General features: G+C 45.4%; 1 protein-coding gene across 1 annotated transcript in view; it reads right to left on the reverse strand.

Moving 5' to 3' along the window:
• Nucleotides 1-12,460, reverse strand: part of HPS5 (HPS5 biogenesis of lysosomal organelles complex 2 subunit 2) — a 484,255-nt gene that overhangs the window by 62,207 nt on the left and 409,588 nt on the right. Inside the window, exon 16 of the mRNA XM_085648054.1 lies at nt 1,550-2,115. Within this exon, the coding sequence (XP_085504180.1) occupies nt 1,550-2,115 (566 nt within the window). The remainder of the gene's footprint in view (nt 1-1,549; nt 2,116-12,460) is intronic.

The raw sequence follows: 12,460 nt of genomic DNA on the forward strand, positions 1-12,460 counted from the left end.
CTGAAGCAGAACCCTCTCGTTGAGAGCCCTTTTCACATCCTCTGCGGCCTTCATGCCTTTAAGCTTTCTACGCACTCTGATGCACTTATGATCTTTCAGTGTTCTTTTGGATATTTTTGCACAAAAAAATCAGATTTTGCAGAGGAATGTGTTCCTGGGAGACAGACTGTGCAGAACTGATGGGGATCAGAAGCTCCGTTTTAATTGCCACATGGAGACAACTTTACAAAAAAAGTAAAGGCTTTGCAGCTGGAAAATGTCCCTGGAAAAGGTAAAGAACGTTTGAAAATTCCAGAGATAAAAACTACTGATTGAATCACAAGTTTTTTAAAGAAAAAAAACAATGGAAATTGGATAAGACAATAACAACGACAGTGTACTTGGACTCACTCTCAAGATCTTGAAAAAAAGAACTAGCTCTGAGAGGCAACTGCAATTACAGTGCATTCTGGGACTGGAAACATGTAGGCTTCTTAAGCGCACAGCTGACCTTAATTTTCACTTTCCTGATCTAATGACTATTGTACCGACTTTTACCCTCATTCAACACACCTTTAGTCAGCATTCTAGGATTAAAATGCTGCATTGTAGTTTAGTAATGGTTTTCTTAGTAAATGAGTGAAAATTTGAGAAAAGATTCAGTCAGTGTACCCTTTTTTACACTGCACATGTTAAATTTATAACCCTCTTTCGAAATGCATGGCAAAAAGAGTTTGGAGTCAACAATGGCAGCAGAGAATTATTGTAATATACGACTATCAATGAAGATCCTATGATGCAGATCCGATGAGTTTATCCCCCCTTTTTGCTTTTATTAACCGGCACTCAAGGAGTAAAAGATGAACGTAAGGGTTAGGAAGTGGACTGTATCTTGGCTCATAAAATGTATGAATAATGATTGACAAGATCCAGTGAACTGAGGAATAACGTTTCAGGACTTAAATAAATGAACGGTAGAGCTGATATTCAGAAACACCCTGTATTCCTTCAGTGTTTTGTATCCTATCCAATGTCCAACGATGGGAAAGCCTCACATCAGAAAAAGAGGACCCTAGATAATAAGGTGATATCTGTACCATGCTACAGAGTACATACAGCTAGATAAAGAACACACAAAAAGCTAAAGCCATTTGTTGTGCCCTGCATGATCTCGCTGTCAATACACACATTGTTCTTCATGCCCATTTGAACTTTTTTTAATTCAACCACTGAACGACAGGAGTGTGCGAAGCATAAAACTTTATACAGGTTCATGCTCCAGTACAACCTGGAAAATAGGTGGCAAGACGGCTCCAAAGCAAATATAGTGAAATACAAATGATAAGATCAAGTAGGATAAAATATGGCATTTGCATTTCAATTTGTAAACATGGTATATATAAATAGCATTCTCTGGATTCTTATTCTTCCCTGTTTGCTTTACATTCAAGACAAACATAAGAGGACTGTCCTCCAAATAAATGCCACCCACATCACACTTTCTGAAATTATGTCCCTTTAGAACCAAATTATGTCATTTTATAAATTATTACAAAAAAGGAAGAATTACCTTTCAAACCCTGAATGTAGGTTTCCCACACATTGGGGTTGCTGGAATAATTGAAGAGTATGTACTGCTTTAGTCTAGTAAGATCCAACAAGAAAAAGTAAGTCTTCATGAACTGGCATGTGAGGCAAGAGGATGGTAGGTCCTGATCAGCATTCTCACCCGACCACTCATTTACACCACCAAACACTTTTAATTCTAAGCATAGAGTTGTTAGTACCATCAGATCCTTCAGAATGTGTGCTGGTAAGGTACAGGGAGGCCTTACATGGAAGCAGAGTGGCTGTGTCTTTTTGGGAGGGACAAATTCAATCTTCAGCACTTGCTCTTCTTCCTCTGGATGGACCGTATCACTGCATTCCTTCAGTTCATTATCAGCCAAAGTCATTCCCTGGTCATCATTGGCCAAGTGTGCCCTATGCGAATCAATGTCTAACTTGGGTGAACTACGAGAATTGTGGAGAGTCTCCTGTAGGCACAACATCTTTTCCAGATGTGGCAGCCACTCCTCTAAGATCTTCTTTGCTTGTTCTGGTTCAAACAAAGCAGCTGGGTCTTGGAGTCTGGCACTGGCAAAAACAGATCAAAGAGTTGAATTACTGAGCACAAAGAGTTTTTAAATTTACTCAAACATGGCTATACAGTATACTTCACAAAGCCTGCATTACGTGAGGCTAACTACTGACTGAAGTAAAACTGATTTTATCAAAGTCAGCAGCTGATCACAGAATGAAACATTTAAATTATTCTAAATCCACACAGCAAATCTAAGAAAGCCAGAAAAGGTCACTTACTTGTAGTCCTGATTCTGGGGTCATGAGATTCGTGTGAAAACTAGTACAGCATGAGTATTTCAGTACCATGGCTAGCCAAGCTTAAAGTCTCACATTTGTAAAGTGTGGATGGATTTAGTACAGTGATGAAAAAGTTCTGCATCACCCACATTTAAGCATTCAATGAAATACTCAGCTCTGCATTAAATACATATTCCCCAAGCCTGTGAAAATACTTAATGTGCCTTCCCTCCCTCTCTTAAAAATTGTTTTCAACACTCATTAATAGTCTTACCTGGGCAACAGACTAGTAGCCTGTTATTTAAATAGTCAGGGAAACCAGCACACAGTAAATTGTAGACCAGGGTAAGCACGTAAAGAAATATGCTCTGGTTGCCAGTGACAACCAGAATTATGTGTAAAGCGGATGTAAGATGCGCTCTCAGAGACATCTCAATACCTGTCCATGTGAAAAAAGTATTCAGGATAAGTTATTTCCAGATGTTACGTTTATTTGTGCCTGCACAGAACTGCAGTAATCAATCTGTGGGATAATAATGACTCTGCCAGTCTTGCTTGGATTCTGTTCCACTGCGGGTGAGCTCTCCTCAGCAGTCTTAGATGGCAGTACGATACCACCACAGCTGCATTCCATGACTGCAAATGGGCATCCTGAAGTTTACACCATGAGTTTTTACTTTGTCTTTGGGATCAATGTCTGTAGAGCCTAATTAAATGCTCGATACCTGGCTTTTTTTTTTTTTAATATGGCTTCTACGTCTGCCAACTCTAATTCTATTTTGGATTTTTGTGCAAAGCTAGCTCTCATACATCCAGTCTTTGTTTTCTCAAAATATCTCTCCCCTTATATTCATGCCTTTTTGGTTTTTTTTTCAATACAATATCACATTGGTATTGTTATCATTGTGCGGAATGCTAAATGTATAAAAAAAATAGTAGTGTATGTACTGACTACATATACATTTTAAATAACCCAGAGGAATTCCATAGCAACCTTGTTGCATTGGTCCTCCCAAAAAGGTTGACGGAGCAGGGGTTAGACTCTCCGACTCAGCAGGTCAGAATACCAGACCCCAGAACATGTAAAATACCATAAATATTTAAGGAAAGTCCTTAAATTGTTGTCCTATGAGTCAAAGTAGTATTGAATGAGTCCAACGGTGCGTCACTCAATTTTTATTTTTCATATTCACAGCTTGTATTGAACAAGTATACAGCATCAGAATACGCAGCCGCCGACACGTGCTTCGTCTTTGTGACTTTTTCAAGGCTGCAAAAAACATATGTACATTCTATTATGTATCCTAATAAAGGTAAGAATAGAACACCAAAGTGCGAAAGCTACACATCAACAACAATTTCGTATTTTCCAAAAATCCCAAGCCCACAATCTACAGGATCATACCAAGAAAAGGATATAGAGCTAACCCCAGTGCAGTGCAAATCCAAAGCTGTGATCGTGCTACATGCTCATACTCCTATATTAAGGAATAACAGTATCACGGAAAGGTGAGTATACAAAATGAAGTGTCCCCCAGAGAGATCCCACAAACAAGAAGTTGGAAAAAGTCCATGACAAGCACTTCCCAAAGTAGTTGGTAATGATGTTCCTACACCACCTAAGGGTTTTTACAAATGTGGCCAGTGCAGTGTTTGTCAATATGCCAAAGACAAAATCTCTACCTTTCAATATAACATGAATAGGATCTACACAATAACTAAGTTCATAAATCAAATAAAATCAAATCATGTGTTTGTAGAGCGGGACTACTCACCCGTAAGGGTCTCAAGGCACTGGGGAGGAGCAGGATCCAGTCCATCAAGGAGGGGGTCTGTCGAAGAGCCAAGTTTTGAGGTTTCTCATGAAGATGGGGAGTGATGTTGTCTGTCTGAGGTGGAGCGGTGGGGCGTTCCAGGCTCTGGCCGTTAGGAAGGAGAAGGAGCAGCCTCCCAATCTGGTCTTTCTAGCACAGGGAACCACAGCGTAGGAGAGCTGGGCTGATTGTAGTGTTCTTTGGGATGCGTGGAAGTTGAGTCGGCTGTTCAGGTACGCTGGCCAAGTGTTGTGGAGGGCTTTGTGTGCGTGGGTGAGGATCTTGCAGGTGATTCTAGTCTCAATGGGGAGCCAGTGGAGTGTGCGCAGGTGCTGGGAGATGTGGCAGTGTCTTGGCGGGTTGAGGGCCAGTCTTGCGGCGGCGTTCTGGATGTTTTGTAGTTTGTGGGTGAGGTTTTAGTTTATTCCGGTGTAGAGTGCGTTGCCGTAGTCAAGTCTGCTGGTGACGAGGGCGTGGGTGACGGTTTTTCTGTGCTCGAGGGGGATCCATTTGAAGGTCTTACGTAGGAGGCGGAGGGTGTGGAAGCAGGGGGATGCAACGGAGTTGATCTGGCGGTCCATTTTGCGCTCAGAGTCCTGGATGATTCCAAGGTTGTGTGCGGGGTCCGTGGGGGTGGATGGGCTTCCGAAGATGGGGTCCACCAGGTGTCGTTCCAGGCGTCGAGGTTTGGGCCCATGATGAGTACATCTGTTTTGTCAGTGTTAAGTTGTAGGCAGCTGCTTTTCATCCATTTGGAGACAGCTTCCATGCCTTCTTGGAAGTTGTGTTTGGCTGCGTTGGGTTCGTTGGATAGGGAGAGAAGGAGTTGGGTGTCGTCTGCGTATGAAGCAATGTCGAGTCCGTAGGTTCTGACGATGGGGGCGAGCGGACCCATGTAGACGTTGAAAAGCGTTGGGCTGAGGGAGGATCCCTGGGAGACTCCGCCGGTGGCTGGTGTAGGGTCCGAGAGGAAAGGGGGAGTCTGACCCGGTGCGTTCTGCCAGAGAGGAAAGAGTGGATCCAGTTGAGGGCCTTGTTCCGGATACCTGCGTCGTGGAGTCCGCATTTTAGGGTGCAGTGGGATACAGTGTTGAAGGCCGCTGAGAGGTCGAGGAGGATGAGGGCTACTGTTTCTCCTTTGTCCAGTAGGGAGCGGATGTTGTCTGTTGCAGCGAGGAGGGCAGTTTGTGCTGTGGTTTTTTCTGAAGCCAGATTGGGACGGGTCGAGGATGTTGTGTTCTTCGATGAAGGTGGTGAGTTGGTTGTTGATGGCTTTCTCGATGACTTTCGCTGGGAACGGGAGCAGGGAGATGGGTCTGTAGTTTTTGAGGCCGGTGGGGTCTGCCTAGGGCTTCTTCAGGAGGGGGTTGATCTCGGCGTGTTTCCAATTGTCGGGGAAGAAGGCATTTGCCAAGGAAAGGTGGATGGTGTGGTGAAGCATGGGTGCAATGGTGCCTGCGGCTCTGTTGAAGATGTGGTGGGGGCAGGGGTCCGTGGGGGCCCCGGAGTGGATTGACTTCATCGTCTCAGTGTGTCTTTGGTGGTGAGGGCTGTCCAGCTGTCAATCGTTGGCTTCAGGATGTTGGGGGTGGCTGGCGAGGGTTCACTTTGTTGGTTGTCTTCGTCGAAGTGGTCATAGATGTTCTTGATTTTGTAGTGGAAGAAGGTGCTGAGTTTGTTGCAGAGGTCTTGTGAGGGAGGAATGTCAGTCGACTCGCTGGTGGGTTGGTTGAACTCCTTGATGATGTTGAAGAGTTCTTTGCTATATAGGGCATGTGTGGAGATTCTGTCTTTGATTGCTGTTTTCCTTGTATTTCTGATGTGTTGGTGGTGGCTTTGAAGTTGTTGTGGGCTTCTGTGGATTTGGAGTTCCTCCAGGCCTTCTCGAGGCAGCGGCAGGTGCGTCTGGACTCTCGAAGTTTGGTGGTAAAACATCTGGCTTTCGTATGTGGTGTTGTTCTTCTTGAGGAGGGCTATGGTGTTAGCGCTGTATGTGATCCATCTGTGCCGAGTTTGGGCTGCGGTGTTGAGGTCGTCGTCTTCCGCGGTGGTTGGGGTGGAGTTGCCGAGTGAGGAGGTGAGCTGGTCGTCGGTGATTTTGGTCCAGTTTCTCCATGGGAGCAGGTGATGGTGTCTGTGGGTGGTGGGTGTTCTGAAGGTGAAGTGGATGCATCGATGGTCTGTCCACGGGAGTTCGATGGTGTGGCTGAAAGCGATGGGGTTTTCTGTTGTGAAGAGGGGGTCTAAGGTGTGTCCAGCTGAGTGTGTGGGTTCGGTCACGATCTGGCGGAGTCCAATGTTGTGGAGGTTGTCCAGGAGGGATGCGGTGTTACGGTCTAGTTGGTTGTCGCGGTGGAAGTTGAGGTCTCCCAGTATGGTGTAGTTGGTGGATGCGATGGCTTGCGGGGAGATGATGTCTGTGATGGAGTTGGTGACACGTCCGCTGGGTCCAGGGGGGTCGGTAGATGAGGGTTCTCCTGAGGGTGGTGGTAGAGTTGGCCTGTATCTTGAAGTGAAGTTGTTACATCAGGTCTGTGGGCTCGTCGGGGAGTGTGCTCAGGCGGAGGGTGGATTTGTGGACGATGGCGATTCCTCCTCTCGGACGGGAGATCTTGTATCCTTGTGGAATGGTGATGGCGAAGGAGATGTCCGGTCCCAAGGTGGTGTTGGTCCAGGTTTCGGTGAGGAATGCTACGTCCGGGGTGGTGCTGTAGAGGAGGTCCCAGTTTTCGGTGGTGTGTTTGTGGAGTGATCGGACGTTGAGGAGGATGCATTGCAGTGTCTTCGGTTCGGGTGTGTTCTTGAGGGTGGGTTGAGCTGGGTCCGTGTTCCTGGCGGTGCTGTAGGTGTGCAGGCAGCGGTGACAGCTGAAGGGTCCGTGGGTGTCGGCTGGTGATGCTGGCTTGCAGTTGTTGTTGCGGCCTGGGTTGAGTGCGTCGCGTGCCGCTGGGTTGTAGCGTTGGCATGCAGAGTACCAGGATTCCTGGCGCTGGTCGCGGTCGGGGATGGGCGCAGACAGGCTTGCCAGTGGCGCGCTCGCTGCATGCTGCCACCATTGAGTGGAGTCGGGGGAGGGCTGGACAGCTGGGAGATGGGAGCGGGGAGGGGGACTGGCTTGGGCCGGTCGCGCAGGTAGTGTTGGGGTGAGGGGCCCCAGGGACAGCAGCGGCGGGGAAAACGGGCGCAAAAAAGTGGGACAAAGGAAGAAGTGAAGGAAAGAGATAGAGAGAGTGAGAAGGGTGAAATAAAAATGAGGGTGAAAAACTAGTAAAAACGAAGCAGAAAAGGAGAGGCAAAGTGGAGCGAGAGCAGGAGTCAGGGGTCCACTGGACCACCAGGGATGACGCACAGGAATAACCTGCGGGTGGAGGAGGGCCTCGAACACCAACAGTCAAGAGTGCAGGGGCTCAGGAGTGCCTCACTTGATGGTGGAGCTGAGAGGGTGGGAGAGCAATTTCACTGACAATGAGTCAGTGGTCTTGCTCGCCTGTCCCAGCAACAACCGCCATTAAGTATGGGTCGGAGAGGGCTGGACAGTTGGGAGGCGGGAGCAGGGCGGGGAACTGGCTTGGGCCGTTCGCGCTGGTCGTGCTGGAGAGAGGGGTTGCGGAGGCAGAGGTGGCGTGGAAAACGGGCGCAAAAAGTGGGAAAAAGGGAAAAGTGAAGGAAAGAGAGAGAGAGAGAAAAGGGTGAAATAAAATTGAGGGTGAAAACGAGTTAAACTGAGCAGAAAAGAGAGGAAAAGCAGAGCGAGAGAAGGAGTCGGAGGTCCACCTGCGGGTGGAGGAGTGCCTCGAACACCAACACTCGAGAGTGCAGGGGCTCAGGAGGGCCTCACTTTATGGTGGAGCTGCAAAGGTGGGAGAGCAATTTTACTGACAATAAATCAGTGGTCTTGTTCATGAACTGTAACAACAGGTTTGTAATCTAATGCATCATCTGTGAATGTAGACGCATGTATATTGGCAGCACCATCAGACACCTAAAAGAGCATATTCAGGAGCACTTTTGTGGCATTAGAAACAATAACATTAGCAACCCGTTTGCTGTCCACTATAATACAAAACATGGTCACTGTGGGAAATTCAGAATTAGCTTCCATGGTATAGATACACTGGGGCCTATGCCGAGGGAAGATCTGGCACAATGACAGTTGGAAAGTAGACGGATCATTCGACACAGAGTGGTGGATATTTGACTTAATGTAGACCGGGATCTCCATGTCTTTCTAATGAATTGATATGCTTTCAATACTTTGCTAATGAGTGTCTGGCTTACAATGGAACATGTTATAACATGTGCCATTGTTGTTGAACTTTACCCATGTCTGGACAGAACCATTGTCCTTAACATCTCCTGTCATGGATTGTAACTAAATACTTGATGGACTGACTGTGCACTATTGAGTACCTCATACAAGTCTTGCCCCCTGTTTGAACGGGTCATCTCTCCAGGCGTTTCATATATGTATTTAATGCATGCTTTCGACACGCATAACCTGGGATGCATTTTCTCTTGGTCTTGTCCTCACTCCTATTTACTTTTCCTCCCTGCAATTAACACTTAATTAGTGATGATCCTTTGATGCTACTGTGATCTTTTGATTGGACCCTTTTTTTTCCTTCTTCCTCTTCTCAATTGTATTTTTCGTTTCGCCTATCTTTTGCATTATATTAGCTCTTTGGAATAGCTATTTTGAATACTTGGGACCGTAATCTTCAGTTAGTATTTAGAACTCCTCATCTGGAAACCGTGGAATCATCCTCTGGATTTACTTTTACCCCTTTTTTTAGGTCAAGCCTGGGCAGCGCATGCGTTGCTCTGCGAGGCATGCTGTATTCAGTTATGGACTTGAAGCTCCGCCATCTTTTCAATTGGCTCCTGTTGCTCTTCTTCCCAAATGGTTGCTTTTGATTCATGAATAGGCTTAGTAGTCCCTCCTTTTTACTGCCTTGTCTGCATTTGTAACCTCCCATGAGTACTGGACTTTTTACTTGTGTTGTTACACGGTCTGTTTTATCTACATTCTGTGAGCACTATTTCCTATTGCAAGCACAACATGCTTTCCTGCAAGGGTGCCCGCTTTGCCACAGGGCGCCAAGCTATGGTTTCAGCACGGCGCTCGCGTTTACATTTCTATTACCAATAGTGGCCAACCTGTACCTTTTCATCTATGTTATTTTTTATTTCACTTTAGCGGGCGCATGCTCCTGTTCCCTTTTTTTTTTGGCAGCGCAACACGCTTGCTCCTCATTGCTGTCCCGCCCTCGGGCACCAAGCAAACTTTCATCGTTAACAACATCGGCGCCACTCAATATTTTAGCAGGTGCCCACTTTTATAATTGTATTCTTGTGACCAGGAAACTAAGTAATCAATGGCGGCCGCACAGCTGCCCAACACTCAGTCAAACATAACCGCTTACCCACTTTTATATTAACAACACAGGCGCCACGCTTTAGGTTACAGCATGGCAACCTCCTTTCCACTGCTCCTCATCACTCCCACCCCACCTGTTCTTCTCCTCTCCTCACATGTCCTGAAAGCAGAGCCCAATATTCAGGAGCAGCATGCCCTCTCTGCTCCCCACACCACTCCACACCCCCTCCCCTCAATCCATTCCTGCTTCCGGTCTTGCTGCACAAGACACTGTGTAGACATAACAAGCAATTGCAATGCATTAGATCTCACATTTTTGCGAGATTTTGAGCTATTGGCATTGTAAATGACAATACCTTTTATGTATGAGTTTTGAAAACCTGCAAGCAACAACTATAAGTAGAAAGTACATATGAAAGGCATTACCATTTACAATGCTAATAGGTCAAAGTTTCGAAAATGTGAGACCTATTGCATTGCAAATGCTTGCTTAGTTATACATGAATTTCTTCCCTCTTTTTTAGGTCGAGGCATGGTATATTCAGGTAAGACTTGAAGAACCTCCCATTTTCCACCCATCTTTCAATTGGCTCCCCTTTACTGTCCTTTCTAAACGGTCCCTCCTTCGTTTTTTTTATTTTAATATTTTTATTAATTTATCCATGAATAAGCATAAAAAGAGCAAATAACAAAAAAATACATTCCCAGACTTTAGTATTTCCCACAACAAAAAACAGGTCAAAGACATTTTTTGATATAATCCCACATTTGCAATCCAAATCTTTTTTTCCCCGGTCGTTTAAGCCTATACAGAGCGGTTTCTAAGTGATATATGGCCAAAATCCTAGTTCTCCATTCTCCAAACATGGGGGGAGCCGAGTCAACCCATTTAGAAGTAATACATAGTCTAACAATAGACATACAGATAAATAGAAAGCGATGCTCCGATGCATGCTCCCTACCATTACCATCGGAGACTACTACCCCGAGCAGTACAGCTTCTGGAGTCAATTTACATGTTCTACCTAAAGAAAAATTGAGAAAGTATTGGAACTCCGATAAAAAGTCCGCCAGCAAATTAAAGACTGACATATAGAATGGACTACTCAAATTCCCCGCAAGTAAAACTGAATTGGCCATTTCCAGCATCGACTGTATATCAATCATAGCATCACCAAGTTTCCTTTTCCAATTTTCCTGGTGGGTCTCTAAATCATCTGGTTGAGCTGACACTAGACATCTATAAATCTGGCCTATTTTACACTTAGCTGTGATCAAAATTACAAGATTGTTTCGCCCTTCCTGAAAAAGGCCTTTTGCCCGGACATTATATAAAAAACTGTGTACCTGGAGATATTTTAAAAAATCGCCCCTCGGCAAATTACATTTATTCTGGAGCTCTACAAAAGACAATCGCTGTCCAGATTCATACAGATGCCCAATGTCCCGAATCCCCGATTGCTCCCACCGCCGGGAAACCGCATCTTGGAAAATACTGGGAAGAACCCCTATAGATTTAAAAGGAGTCAAAAATGCATTTTTGGGAATTTTGTACATAATGCGTATCTTTTTCCAAATCAAAAAAACGGCCTCCAGGACCTTAAATCTAGTCCTTTTATAATAACTGGGCTCGAGGATCCTTACTAGAAGATAACGGGCATTATCGCCTAGAATCATCCTGTAAATTGACGGCGTGAAGGCGGGATCATACATTACTTCTTCGCCCGCTATTAAGACCCCCAGATGCTGCAGCAGAGAAGCCCAATAATAAAATCTAAAATTCAGCACATCCCATCCACCACGAGCTCTGGGCAAATTAAGCCACTTAATTGCCCTCCTAGTTCTCTTACATCCCCACATAAAGCGTGAGCACATTCTTTCAGTCTTGCAGAATAATACATTCATGAAAACCAGGGGTATGGCACGGAATAGATATAGAAATTTTGGGAGTATTACCATTTTTAGAACATTGGATCGCCCATAGAGTGATAAATGTAGTCTATTAAGTTTTTGTAAAAACATATTCGAGGATTCCACGATCGGATCAAAATTAATCTCGGGTATTTTCCGAACATCGGAAGAAATACGAATACCCAAATAGACTGCCTCAGAGACAATCTCCACATGTTGCTTGAGGCCCACCTCTGAATGGAGGACCGGAGTCTTGCTCAGATTTAATTTATAACCTGAAACAGCACCAAATGCCTTAGTAATAGCTTCAATTCTATTCAGAGCAGTTTTAATTTCAGAAGATATTACTGCCAGGTCATCCGCAAATGCCAGAACCCTGGGGGCCACTATCGGAGTAGCCACAGGAGATATCAGAGAGTTTGTCTCTAGTTTGAAAATTAGAGGCTCCAAATACAGTGCAAATAAAAGGGGTGAACAGGGGCATCCCTGCCGGGTCCTCCTGCCAACCACCAATTCCTCGGACTCACCACCCAGGATCCTGATAGTGGCCGAGGCATTCTTATATAGAGCCTGGATCGCTTCGATAAATATACGCGGGAGGCCCTTCCAGATTAATACTGCCCATAAGAAGTCCCACGACACCCTATCGAACGCCATTTCGGCATCTAGGAGGGCCAATCCCATTTGGGATTTTGTTACTTGAGCCCAGACAAATAGTGCTATGACCCGTCTTACATGGTCCGTTGTACTTCGCCCACCAATGAAACCATGATGTCTCACGGAGACTAATGGGGCTATAACTTTCCCCAGCTGAATAGCAAGAATTTTCGAAAAGACCTTGCTGTCGGCATTTATTAGAGAAATAGGGCGGTAAGATGAGAGTTCTAGGGCGTCCTTGCCTTTTTTCTTAAATACTACAATCGTAGTCCTGGACCACGAGTTTGGAGGTGTTCCTTTGAATGCCCCCTGGATTATAGCAAGTAGTTCCTTTTTTGGAACGCGACGAAAAAGAATATAA

This window comes from Triturus cristatus, chromosome 3_2 (genome assembly GCF_964204655.1).
Source record: "Triturus cristatus chromosome 3_2, aTriCri1.1, whole genome shotgun sequence".
NCBI classification, from domain to species: domain Eukaryota; kingdom Metazoa; phylum Chordata; class Amphibia; order Caudata; family Salamandridae; genus Triturus; species Triturus cristatus.